Source organism: Pezoporus occidentalis, unplaced genomic scaffold (assembly GCF_034315485.1).
Source record: "Pezoporus occidentalis ecotype Australia unplaced genomic scaffold, CSIRO_AGI_Poc_V1 ctg116, whole genome shotgun sequence".
NCBI lineage: Eukaryota > Metazoa > Chordata > Aves > Psittaciformes > Psittacidae > Pezoporus > Pezoporus occidentalis.
Window position 1 is genome coordinate 1,259,839 of NW_026912951.1, and position 13,938 is coordinate 1,273,776.

The 13,938-nt window shown below is 37.5% G+C and overlaps 1 protein-coding gene across 7 annotated transcripts in view; it reads right to left on the minus strand.

Annotated features, from left to right (window-relative positions):
- Positions 1–13,938, minus strand: part of KAT6B (lysine acetyltransferase 6B) — a 115,812-nt gene that overhangs the window by 33,418 nt on the left and 68,456 nt on the right. For 5 of the 7 annotated variants that reach the window (XM_062639287.1, XM_062639272.1, XM_062639295.1 and 2 more), the window contains 6 exons: positions 13,033–13,165; positions 8,421–9,352; positions 7,383–7,504; positions 5,759–5,874; positions 3,551–3,692; positions 318–479 (listed from right to left, as the gene is read on the minus strand). In XM_062639287.1, coding sequence (XP_062495271.1) covers positions 318–479; positions 3,551–3,692; positions 5,759–5,874; positions 7,383–7,504; positions 8,421–9,352; positions 13,033–13,165 — 1,607 coding nt within the window. The remainder of the gene's footprint in view (positions 1–317; positions 480–3,550; positions 3,693–5,758; positions 5,875–7,382; positions 7,505–8,420; positions 9,353–13,032; positions 13,166–13,938) is intronic. The other 2 variants (XM_062639314.1, XM_062639303.1) reach the window with 2 other exon arrangements.

Below are 13,938 nucleotides of genomic sequence, written 5' to 3' on the forward strand. Positions count from 1 at the left end.
ATTGCAAAAATGGTAGAGGGAGGAAAAAGACAGCATTTTAAACAAACAAAACATTCTGAGAACAAATAAAACCAAACAAAAAAAGCCCAAACCACAAACCTCCCCCAGTGCATGTGGCTGACTGCACATACAATTTCTCAATTTGCATCAGTCTTTGACAGAGAAAAGTATGTGTGTAGTTGAGACAATACACATTATCTTTGAGATTTATAGAGATATCAGGCTTCTGAGTATTTTTTTCTTTGCTATTGGCACAAGTATTTAGCTGACTGGAAATGACAAATGTTTAAAACAACCGTATGTTTGTTTTTTTTTACCTTGGAGAAATATCCAACTAAATGGCAGCCTTTCTCGTCATTTTTTGTAAGGACATAGAAGAGGAATGGCTCAACGTCATAATACAAGGTTTTATGGTCCAGAAAGAGCTTAGCTAACAAACAAAGATTCTGACAATAAATTTTGCTCACATTTCCATCAACCTGGAAAGCAAGATAGATGAAGTTATTTCCAGTGTCACCAACATATTAGGACAAAACAACTTATTAGTCAATCATAACATGAAAGGAAATGTAAACACTATGGTCTTACAGAAACAAACTAACAAAAAAAAAAAACACACAAAAAACCACATTAAGGTTCAGAAAAGCCCCAGCTTCTTGTTAAATAAAATTCTCAAATTAGTACTAATTATTTTGCACTTGTAAATAACCTCTGAGCAGCCATATTTATTAAGCAAAATAACATCACCTTTTTAATCGTTCAAGTTAGACTTACTTCTTTCACTTTATCCCTGGAATGAAAATGAATATGACTGGCAGACAACAAAAAGGTACTACTTCAAACTACATTAAACTGCAGTTTGCTAGAAGGCAGTGGCAGGCAACAACTAAAAAAACCTACAAAACAATGAAGCATTGAATTCCTAAAGCATAAGGCCAATAAATGAGTCGCCAATTACGTATTAATCACAGCAACATTTTAGATAAATTAGGACAAAATTTCTATGCCAGACTAAAACGCTATTGAGAGAAGTAAGTTTTCAGGCCAAGTACTACAATTAGCCTAGGTATGCTACAAGTATAAAGAGTCAAGCTGTGACTCAGATACAGAAAACCCAGACACAGATGCAGATTTCCTAGATCAGTTAGTTACCCCCTGAAAGGGAAGGCTGAGTCAAAGGCAAAAGCATTTTTGAAATAATCTTCTTAATGGAAAGGTTTGCTTGCACTGAACTTCTTCGATAAAGTCACTAACTGTATTTCATTCACAGAGACAGGCAATTTGCATGCTGAAAAAGAAGCTTTATTCTGTTCTAATTTGGTTTTAATAAGAATCCTAGAGTTACGAATCTGAGTAAACCCCAATCTTCTGGGTATATTTAGGGATTTCAAGGTGACTTCAACAGTTGTATTATCTGGATTAAAGAAAAAAAGATGTAATGGACAGCTGCTACTCCTAAAGACATCAGAATAAACACTTGCATACAGGACTCAAGAACCTATCAAATATGTTAAGCTCTCATACAACTCACTCCATTGTTAAGATGCTTTTTATTCATTTTCACAATTACTAGCAAATTAAATGCAAACATGAAGCACATAGAAATCATCACTGAGTAAGCCACAAGCCTGAAACCTCAAATTTAGTAAGCTCTCTTTTTTAGTAATAGCATTTTACAGAAATATTAAAAAAAATAAAAACTAAAAAAAAAACAAAACAAAAACAACTTAAATTCCACACAAACACAGCTTGCTCATCAGTTTTAAATGAAAGAGAAAAAAACAAAAAACAAAACCATACACAAAACAAAAAGGGACTGCAAGTTCAAATGCAAACTTCTGTCACAAGTTTCTTGGCTACAGCATAGCAGTAAACTATGTCAGTCTTCCCTCAAATATATCAGTCATGGACTGAGCAGAGATACATGTCCTAAATGCCAAACTCATTTCTACTTCTCTCAAAAACAAGTATGAAGGAAACCACAAAGCCTTCATTCTGCCTAACACAAAATGGGACACAGGATTCCTGAAAATATCAGTGAGGAAGAGTATCAACTGATGAGTAAGTTTCTACAGTTACCAGAGTAACAACTGATAGTAACCTCCAAAATAAAAAAAGGCCTCACTTCATTTCAGAAGTCTTAACATACAGGCTTACTGAAGCATGGGAAATAAAGGAATAAAAGCAGTGGAGAAAGAACTGAGACACCGCTTTCACATGCACCTTGTTTTCCATGTGCTTTTTGTGTCAATTCCCCACCTCCCCACCCGCTTTCTCAGAGCTGTATTTTATTTTTTAGGAAGTTTTTATTTACATTTTAGCAGTAACTAATGAAAATAAACTGGAAAGCAGGACTTGCCTATTGTATGCTGCACAGTTCTGAACACCTAATAGAGAAAATGCAAGTTACTTTTGGATTGACTAAGGCAATTTTGTTTCTTGACAGGAAAAGAGTTAAGGCTGTTTACAGTTTCAGTCTTTCACTGGCAGATCTATAATCTTTATGAAAACTGCCAAAGTCAGGAAGGAAGCAATCCTGATGCAGACAGCTATTTTGCTAATAGCACAAAAACAAACAACTGAATAGTATATTAAGATCTTGTTCTAAGTTAAGTAAACTTCAGGACTGCATCTACCACTGTTTGAATGGGCAATGACCAAGCACAACAGACATATATACAGTAAGAAAACACAAGTTTCAAGTAAATCTATGATACCTGCAATTACAAAGTTGTTACCAGTACACACATCTGCATACTGCTGTTTGAAAATCAGCCTCAAAAGAAATCCTACTAATCCCAGCAGTCTTTTCTGCTTATACACAAAAGTAACAACTCTTGATAAACAGTAACATGGAGGTTGATGCATAGCTTTAATAACTGCAGGTATGCAACTTCAAAGAGAATTCTGTTGTGCATGAATCCATAAAAACTTAAGAGAAGTCATGTCCCAAGAGAATAATTTAGATTATAAAAGAACACATTCACAGGCTCAACAATGGACTTCTAAAACTAAAGGCAATGTGTTCTGACCAAAGTCAGACTGAATCTCTGTCACCCAACCAGGATGTTTCTGGGCAAGCTTCTCAAGCATCCGAAAGGAATGCAGATGCAGTAGCCACATTTGTCTTTTTAGAACAGTACACAGAAAACTACTTTGCTTGCCTTTATACATGGGAAGCAAGATTAGTTTCTCTCTATACCCAAGACACTCAAACAGCCAGAAATCAATGGGTGCCAAGAGGTACTTCTACTGAGAAGATAAAGGCAATTGAGTCAAAGGACTTCCACTGCAGTCCCCATCTAAGATGCATGCTATACAAATATCCTCAGAGACTGGCTAATGCATGAAATACTAGTAAAGAAATTAAGAATAGTGTAAGAACATGGCAGGGAGGAACAGGGAAGATGGACTTATTTTTGAGGTGTAAGATGAATCTTCCAAGGAGTATTTCAGTATGTTACAGGTTTTACTAGTTCACTAGTTCTACTGATCTGTAATGTCTTTAAGCTACAAACCTTCAGAAATGTGGGATTTGTGATATACCTACCTCAAATACTGAAAGGTCATTTCTTCTGTAGATTTCATTGGCTGGTGGATGGAACCAGCCACATTTCTCTGAGTGCCTCAGCAAAATGTTTTTACTTTTCATGTATTTAAGACAGAATTCACACAGGTAAAGCTTTGGTAATCTGTACAAAAATTAGAAAGATATTTTATATAAAAAAATCATTAAATTCTGTAAATAAAAAGGCTACCACAAAGTTAAAGAGTCCCTCTCCTGCTTAAATACAAGGTACCATGAGCAAATACGGCTTCCATTTAAATAAATATCACAGTAAGGTGAATGACTGAACATAGAATACATCAGCCATAAGAAAAGGAAGACAAGATTCAATCACAGTGAACTTAGTACTATAGAGTTGGACTGCAATCAGCTGTTTTGTGGTCCACCTCTGGTAGATCCCAGGTACTTTCCCCTTTCCACATTCCACCTAAGCTTTTGCTGTGGTTTCCATCAAAGCAGGCACACTGGAATCATACCTTGAATTTCACCCTCCTTCCAGCGAAGACAAAAGAGGCACACAGCAGAATACAGGCAATCTCCTTCCCTTTAATTTTCCTTATTTTATATGTGGGAAAGGCTAGGAGATGATTTTTCTTTCCACTGTCTTCCAAACACTTAGGTAGGATAGCAAGCTGTACTAGGACTGTAACTACCTCACCCCCACCTAAACTATCACTTCACTTGAACACAGAAGCCCATCCAAAAAGTTGGGGAGCATTTTGCTTGTATCCAACGTATCTCGACAACACAGGCAACATAGATGATTGTAATCCTCCAGGAAGGATTAGTTCAGACTACTCAGAATGTAGTACCCTGTGGAAGACAATGCTGACACGTGTTCTACATATCAGAAATTGCTCCTTTCAGTGAATTTTATGGCTTTTTACCTTCGTTTTTAAATTACTGAAGCAGTGGAAGACTGATACAAAATTAATTAGCCTACAAAGTTTTAGAGCAGAGGACAATCTTCATCTGCTCTGAACCTACTGGCACATCTTGGGATCATGGTGGGATCACAGTCATTGTTACACTCCTCCCATATTCTAAGAAAGTTTATCAGCAACATAAAAAGCAGTTTGAACTGTTTGTTCAATGATGTAATCCACTGAAAAGAACCACAGTACCTCCACCACTGCCCCTTATTAATAATAACTATCCTTATGCCTCTCTCAGATTAATTTACTTGATGGAGCAGGTAACTTTATGTTATAAAGTGAATGAGAGAAAACTTCAACACTATAAAAGCAGTCGTAATAAAAGGAAATAGAAATGATCTATACACTTTTTTCTGGCCCTTGATTTTTATTATTACCACTTCATAAAGTGCCTCTGATTCCCACCACACAAAGACGGCAATATCTAGAAATGAGGGGGTGAAAAGGCAGTTTACAGTAACAATATGCAAAGGCATTTTGGAACAGACCACATAGCTTGGTTGCTTGCTAGTAGTAAAGCTTGATAATCATACAGTTCTGAAAATCTCCCATGTGTGCCACAGACCCAATGGATTCATAGAACATATGTTTTTAGCACATGCAAAAAAAAAAAAAAAAAAAAATCAGCAAAAAATCTGCTGAGCACACACACCAGTCCATGCTCTCTGCCTGACTCCAAGGTGCTCCCTGGCAAAGAAGGCTAGAAACAAGATGCTCTTGCCACAACTTGCTCACTTTAGCTTTATTTATCTTACATGTTCACATTTCTCCCTAATCCCTAGAAAAAAAAAGGTTAACGAATTCTGGATGACAAACAATTAATTTCTCTAAATGGCCAGAAATCAGACATGTTTGGTTGCAATGGTTTAAAAACACCAAACATGCAAAAAAAAAAAACAAACCACAACCCCAAAACCCAACCAAAAAAAGAAACCCCCAAAATAACCATCTCCTCACAAAACAAAACAACAGAACACCTCAAGCAGAATGAACAAATAAATCCTCCCCAAAAAACCAACCACATATGCCAATACACACTGCAAGACTGTACTGATGCAGGACTAGGAAAACCAGTCTTTTAATGCATCTTAAGAACTAGTTATAAAAGACAAATCCTTGCTCTCACAATTAGGAAAGCGTATTTACTTTTCATAGTTGCACACTATAAACAGTTACAAAAGAGTAAGAAAATAAATTGCAACTATCACATTATTAAAAGCTCCAACAACGTATGGCAATCTTGACAACTTGGTACCTTGCATATTCCTGTGGGTAAGGTGAAGAGTACCAGGTCTGGATCTCATATTTTCCGAACTCAATCACTGAAGGGTATCGCCCACCTGTTTCACCAGTGTTTTTACACCCAATTTTCTGTCAGGTGTAATACAAGAAAAACATTAGTCATAGAAGAAGTAAAAGGAAAGTTAGCTTTATATCAATTTCACCCAGTGAAGGTGTGAGAAACCTGAAGCATCCAAATCAGTTGCTTAAGTTCTTCCACCCTGGACAGAGGACAGAGTTCGCAAACAGCCAAATATAAACAGTCAAAATGTCTTTCAAGGTGCAATAAAACTAAACATGAAGTTAAGAGAGCAGTGCTTACAAGTGCATACAAATAGATGGTGCATGACCTAGCCACAAAAGAGGCACAACTGCTTCGGTTTTTCTCTCCTGCACCATCTAGTGTAGTGCTAGGACTTCTCTACAGTTCTGGTTCAAATTCAAAGCTGTCCTTTTGTCCAAACAATGAATCGTGGAAACCACAAGGTTGGAAAAGACCTTTAAGGTCATGAAGTCCAACCTTTACCCCAGGACTGCGAAGTGAGGGAGAAGGCATCAGCAGAACCTTTCTAGAGTCCTTGGAATTTACCTCTAACAGCAGTATATTAACGCACGCTAATTTCAGCTATCACACTGAAGTTGAGCTGATCAGAAAACAACTACTAGACTCTAAAGGGCTGGAGAAATAAAAAAAAAGGAAGAAGGCGGGAGGGAAAAGCAATTTCACCATTAATTCTACAAGTCTTACCACTTAACATTTTGGTCTGAGTTTTCTGGTTAAAACACTCTGAATTAAGACTATAAAAAGGTCACTTCCTTGACCCATAGCAGATAAAGTCAGTTCTTGTACACTAAGCCTGAAAAAACACTGACTTCCATTACTGAAAACAGTGAAAGACATACTCATTTATGACGCAATTTTAAAAAAAGCATCCATTGAAATATTACATGCACCTCCTCTCTAACCTAGGTTCGCAAACACACTGCTCATAGACAGAGAACAACCAAAACAAACAAAAAACCTCCAAACCAAAACTCAGTCTCCACCAGCTGGTATGAACAGTTTCAATCAGATTCAGTTCAAATATTTGCACTGGAAAAAAAGTCTACCTTATTTAAATTCAAAGAGCATTAAATCATTTGGTAAAATGAACTTATGAACTCACTAAACCCAGTTTCCTACCGAACAGTATTTGCTGGGACAGACGTAGCTTCTCATAGCAGCTGCTTTATCTGCAGAGGAAAATCAGCAGGAACACTCTTACCGACCAACATCCTCTCAGGGCTGACCAGGATGTCAGCTACGCTTAATCTCCATGCTTAATCAGTGGTAGCCCTGTGTCCAAAATGCTCAAGTTTATCTTTTGAAATCTATCCTAAGTGTCACTTATCATCTGACCCATTCCAGTGTGATGTTTTGTCTCCTATCCAAGAGAATGTAACTGTATATACAGTGCCTCCCAAATTAAATTCACAGCAAGCATGACATATTAATTCGGAAGGAATATATTAAAAAAATCAAGATAAATAAGACATATGAAGGTGAACTAAATTTTTAGTTGCAGAAATAAATGTGTTTTATACTACATGATTCTTACCTCTAGGGACAGTTCTCGAGCCTGCTTAAATACTTCCAAATCCTCCTGTGTAACAGTGTCCTTGCTTCCCACCAGAAACACATCCGTATTTTCTTGTTTGATGCTTAGTTTGATTTCAGTATCTGTTATTTAAAACCAGCAAAAAGTTTATTCACAGACATGAAGGTTAAACATGCCTTATCAAAGTGATACTCCTAAAAAGAATTGTAGCAACTACGGCTGTTATGACTCCCCACTTAAAACTAAATTTGGGATTACTAAGTAACAGAAATGAAACCGTCCCCCCTTCTTGTTTTGTAGTTTGCTGTTGCCTGAGCTATTTTTGGTAGTTGATTGTCTGTCTGTATAAGCCTTTACAGTCCAGTTCTACTAAATTAGTTTTGAACCTCATAAAATGGAGCACATTCTATCACTAGAACTATGCCACCTAATAGACTCCAGTATACTCTACCAGGTAAAAATAAGAGAAAAAAGGTTGTCCTTTAAATTTGGAAACCAATGCTATGCTAAGTCTACATTAAAATAGCTTTTTTCTTAAATAAAAGTAATTAAAAAAAAAAAGGTAGTTCACAGCATTATAGATCAAGTGTTGTGGAGACTGTAGTAGGATGGAATTGTTCATGAAAAAGCAATGGAGCAGAGGGAAATGAATTGAAATGCCCACCATTATAAGCACTGACAACACAGAATCATGATGACAGCACTACTGCCAAAGAAAAGGCAGGGGAAGAACACGTAAGTAGCATGAAAAGTGGCCACTCATGCGGTACTACACAGCCATAAGCAACATTATGAAGGCACTTGGGGCTCCTAGTGTCACTACAGATGCAAAAAATAATAAGAAGGTGGTGTGGTATTAGTCAGAGAAAAAAAAAATGTTCTGGAGATTTAGTCAGCATTAGATAAAGGTCAAAGTTTTGTTGCTTTTGTATGAAAGTGAAATAAGAACAAGAGAAATAGCTAAGACCTATGTGACAATATAAGATTTTTGGTTTTGGACGGGACGCAGGTTTGGTTGGCGCTTTGACCTTTGCTTACCATCATCCTGATCAGGTTTAATCCTTCCGTCTGCCAAGCTCCCCTTCCCTGGTGAGGGGGTCCCCATCTGAGGGGTCACTTTATACTTTAATCTGCCTAGAATCCTGTGTTTTTTAAGGAAAGTTGTTGTCTTGAGGTGAGCAATTGCTTTAAAAGCGTGCCCTCTAGACACAGCCCATCTAGAGGTACAGGCACGAGAAACAAACCTACTCCTAACCTCTTTCTTTCCATAGAAACAGCTATTAGATTTTGGTGTGGAAGATAACTCTGGTTTATGACGCAAATGCTTGGGAGGTGCATAGCTTGGGTGTCCCTTTTTTCGAGACTGTGCCTGAGTGGCATAGATATGAGAGAGTCCATCAAAGAGTCCCTTTAGCTGACTGTTACTAGGAAGGCTACTAAAGGAAGGTATGCTCGACGGACTGGAAGAACTTTGGGGAGAGTCAGAAGAAGTGGAAGTGCTGGATTTTTGCAAACTGGGGCTCTGACCAGAGATGGGGGTTGGGGGTAAAAGTGAAGAAGGTGGAGGTTTTAGCTTTTGTGTGGTACCTGTCGCCAACACAAGAGAAGTGCATGACTGTTTCTGAGAGACCTTTTTCCTTGGACGATAGTGCTTTGAAAAGTCTATTATTTCACCTCGTGATCTGCGACCATCAGGTGATGGTGTAAAGAACTTAGTAAGGCCATCAATGAGCCCTTTGGTTTTCTTGTTAACTTTAAGTGTAGAGGCAGATATGTAGGTGGAGGTGGTGGTGATTTTGGTGGTGGCACCAGGCCGAGTGGGGTCTGTAACAGGCAATCTGCTGCTTGAATCCTTCACAGATGCAGCATGACCAGATGAAGGTGTGGTACAGACTTTAGTCTTTTGACCCCTACCAGGTGACCCCCTTCCTGTGAATGCATTCACGGATCCTTCATCACTGGTTACAGACCTATGCAAAAAAATTTGGAAAATAAAAATCAGCATTAACTACTGCCGAATAGTACTACAGTTTACACAAGTTATTTATGCCACCGTACTTAAAAAACTACAAAGAAATTTAAAGACATACTCACTTTCGAAATACATTTCACACTGTGACATAACATCCGACTGTTTTTTTCCCTTTTTTTTTGTCATTGCCCCTCCCCCGTTTATTTTAAAAGGTAGTTCCTAGTAGATTTAAGTAGAAGCAGCTGGGATAGCAGGCTCTCCCAAGCATGCAGCCTTCCCACCTGACAACAGCAAAAGACATGGCAAAAGTGTGCTTATTGGGAGAAAAACTTCAATGCATTGTGTCTGAGCACAAGAACTGTTCCATCACTGTAGAATTTATTGTACACACAAAGGAAATGCACATGTTCAGTGCTAATAAATTACTGATGTCAAAACACTTCAGACTGTATTTGCTTAAACTATTAATCCTATAAAGCAATACAGTCATTTTTCAAGAAACTTAATTTTTTTTCCCCACACTCTTGTTGGATTATATATATCAAAACTAGTAGTCAAAATCACCACCAAAGACCTAAAAGCAAAATGAGGTTATTTATGAAAAGCATTACAACAAAACCAAAGAAATAAACTCTGTTTTCTTCAGAAATTGTAACAATAGCAAAAACAAAAATAGCAAAGGAAAGGAAAGAGCAGAACTGTAAGACCACATGGTATTTGCAGAAAAGTTGTAAACCAATCGGGCCTAACATGGGAAGGAATAGCAATTAATGTTATTTAAATGCTAGGAAGAAAAAGGGCATGCTGAAAACCAACATTTCTGACAGATGTAGTACAGGTTTAGCTGTTGCTAATGACTGAAGAGAGGAACAACACTGAAGAATACACTGAAGAGTAGTATATTGCAAGTATATAGAAAAGGAACATTTAAAAATGTTTGCAAGTAAAAGAAATAGCTATCAGGAGGCAGGATCAAATTGCAAATCCAAACAAAGCTATATAGTTGCATCAAATGCTTCCACTCCCTTTTCCATCCTGCTCTTTGAAGTTAGCTTATTTACTTTGCAGCAGAAAGTTTTCTTCCAGAGATTTTGCCTTCTTAATTGAGATGCTGAAGTAATTAATTCCAACAGGTTAGTTCTAATTAGAGACCGAACAGCCTGGGGCTACCATCTGGTTTACCAAACTCCAAGGGCCCACCGGTTTAAGAACTAGCCCCTTTTCCACTCACACATCCTTAAATTTGGTTAGCTTCTAAGAGGCAACAAAACCAAAAACTAAGACAAAAGTTTTTCAAATCCTTTGGTGCCGTAAACTTATGTCCACCACAAGACCTATTCTCACTACTACATGTAGTAATCACCATCACTGCCAGAGGCCAACATGCACCTGGTTTTAGTTAAACCTGCACAGTAATTTGCCTGTGAAAGGCTTTCTACAGATGGTCAACACGCAAAAAAATTATTCCAGTACTACTGGACAGATTTTCTTTGTACTACACAAAAAGAATTAAGTGGCGTTAGCTAACCTTCCTGTATTTCATGTGACTACATACTTCCATGTATGACATTATCATCTTCTGAATCACACCACCTCTTTCAAACAGGATCCAACGAGGAAGAGCCTCTTCTCTTATCCAATCTCCTAATCACTATTTTTCCAAAACAAGGTTACTTGTTACATATATTAGATGCTGAAGTAATAGAAACTTGCCCTCAGTATTGCAAGTATTTATGCTATGAAGAACTCCCCAAGTACTACTCTAATATGCTCATGCGGTTCATGTGCTACAAAGAAAATAAAACCTCTCTAAAGATATTCATAAACATTATCCAATGCTAAGAGAACTTCTGCACCCTTTAGCATATTTATTTAAAACGCTGTAGCACAGAATCCCATTAGCAAAATGTAACAGTAAAACCTTCACAATCTTTCCAACCTTTCTTTTACACGTATGAGGCCAGAAGAGAAGCAGAATTACTGTGTCAGAGAAGATATTCCTGCTAACTCCACCGTAGGAACCCAAATCAGGGATATATTTTTAGAGAAGATGGCAGTACTGTATTATTGCCACTAAGATGTCCAACTACAGTGCTCCCTGGAAAGACAGATGCCAGCTGAAAGCTTAGGAACTTTCAAAGGGGTAAAACAAACCAGAGGGGTAGCTAGAGATATGTGAAATGTTTTAATTACACACACACAATGATATACAGGAATTTCAGTTAAAACACTAGTAGTTGTATGGGTATTTCAATGACCTTCAGATTCTTAAGCTGTTTAGTCAGGAAGCGAATGGAGAAGTGGAAGAATGGTTCACCCACTCTTCCTTTAACAGCATGCCCTCATAAGCCACTACAACTACATCTTTTACTTTCATGTAGTGCCACTCTTCATCCTTGTCCTGTACTACTTTCCTAGAGCAACATACACTGAATTTTAGGAAAAGGACCAAATAGGCAAGACAAGAAAACCTGGTTGAGAGAGAGGGAAAGAGAATATAGAAAGCTGCACAGCACCACATACATCAACTTAACTAGTGTGCTGTATTTGCAGTATTGCAAGTATTTATTCCCCCCCCCCTTCTATTTTTACATGGTGGCTCCACTGGCTCCAAAGATTTTATTCTCAAAAATGCAAAGTTTTACAGCAGCCACCATACAGCTCTGAAGAATACCAGGCAGGTGTTTAGACTACAGAGAAAAAAGGCTGGGTAACAGCCACATGACAAAACGAGTAGCAGATAAAGCCAGAAAGCTTTTCAGCTGCTAAGCTGATATGGCCAAAAAGGTAGCTAAACAGGAGGAGAAGAAAGGTGCATGTGCCTAGGAACATGTGATAGAGGGCAACATGCTACTGGAGTCAACACAGAATCAGTTCCTGTTTAACACTCAGTGTAATGTCAACTCAGCACTTGAATGTTACTTAAACAATTGTCCAACCAAGCCTTAAGATGTCCAACTACAGTGTTCCCTGGAAAGATAGATGCCAAAAGAATTACAGCACTCTCATCTTAGATAAACACATTCCTAAGAAGCAAGAGGAATTGCAACCTCCTTCCCTGTAACCAGTGACAGCACAACAGCAGAATTAAAGTAATTTTCTCCCAGAGTACCACTGAAACCAGAACTTCCATAGTACTTGCACAGTTTACTTTGTGAAATGAGTTTTGGAGCCAATATTAATTAATAAAGTCAATTGTATATAACTTTTGAACAGGTCTTTGAGCAGAACAGTCTCCTGAAGTCGGATATAAGTAACTCACTATTACATACAGAATCTGTATTATGTAGGTATTTCAATTATTTGAAGTTACAGTTACAAGATAGCTTTGGCATATGTTATCATTCAGAATTTTATTTGCATCTGCTATGAGTTTTGTTAATAAATTTTTAGGAAAGCAAGTTACAGAGGTTTATTCTCCTCCTTCCAACATGACACAAAAAGCACCCACTATAATTAAGAAGTTATGGGCCACTGGGCTCAAAGGCATATACTAGAATACTTGTCACCTGCTTTCCCCAACTTGAAATACAGTAAAAAACTGTAGCTGAATTCGTGTCAACCGTCTCCTCTTACCTGACTACATTCTTAGAAATATAAGGGGGGGAAAAAACTAAATTAAACAAAAAACAAACAAACAAAAAACCATCACAAAACAAAAAATGAAGAGAAACCTACAACATTCGTTGCTTTAGTTTATTTTTTGGTCGTCCAATAGGTTTTGCATATCGTCGCCTTATTTGGGCAGCCTTCTCATGAAGTAGCTTTCTCCCTTTCTTCTTTGGTCTACAGACCTGGCAAATCCACATCCCTACATAAAGGAAAAAAAAGTTTAATAGTACACAGTTTATTTAATCTGTTCTGCAGGTGCATATCAAGATACATGCCAAGTATACAAGGTCAAGAAATTATCTTATGAACAGGACATAGGGAAGAGGAAGTGGACATAGAAAAGTGATCCACTTCTACCTGTATTTTGAAGTGTTTTGAAAGCAAAGTGCTCATGGGAAGAGGAAAAGAGGTGGCAACAAGGATCACAGAAAATACTGTGAACAAATGGGTTCTTAGAATAATTTATGTTCTGGCTTGTCCCTCTTTATACTACCTAGAGCTTTCTTCAGACACAATTAACACAGTGTTACAAAAAATGAGTGTTACAAAGCAATCTAGACTAAAGTGTGCTAAAGAAAAGACAAGATGACAACTAGGTACGTTTGTTTTAAAATACACCTTCAATTTGGCATCCTTTTTATATTAGATGATCGTGTCTGAAGACTTAAGGCTGGGGACTTGGAGGGAGGGGAAGAGAAACTGGAAAAAGTCTTAAGCGTAAATTTAAATATGGAAAGCCATAAAGATATGAGAGCAGAAGTGAGGTGCTATATATCAGAAAACTATAGATATTAGAGAACCTGAAGACACAAGTGTTTTGTTTGGCTTTAAAAGTTATTCTTACAAAAAGCATGAAGAAGCAGGCCCTTTCACCTGCTCTAAGGATTTCTTTGTCAGTGTATATACTTCAAACACTTTAACTCTGTAAAACTCCTCCTTTAATAGATTGGCAAATAACTCAATATAGAACAA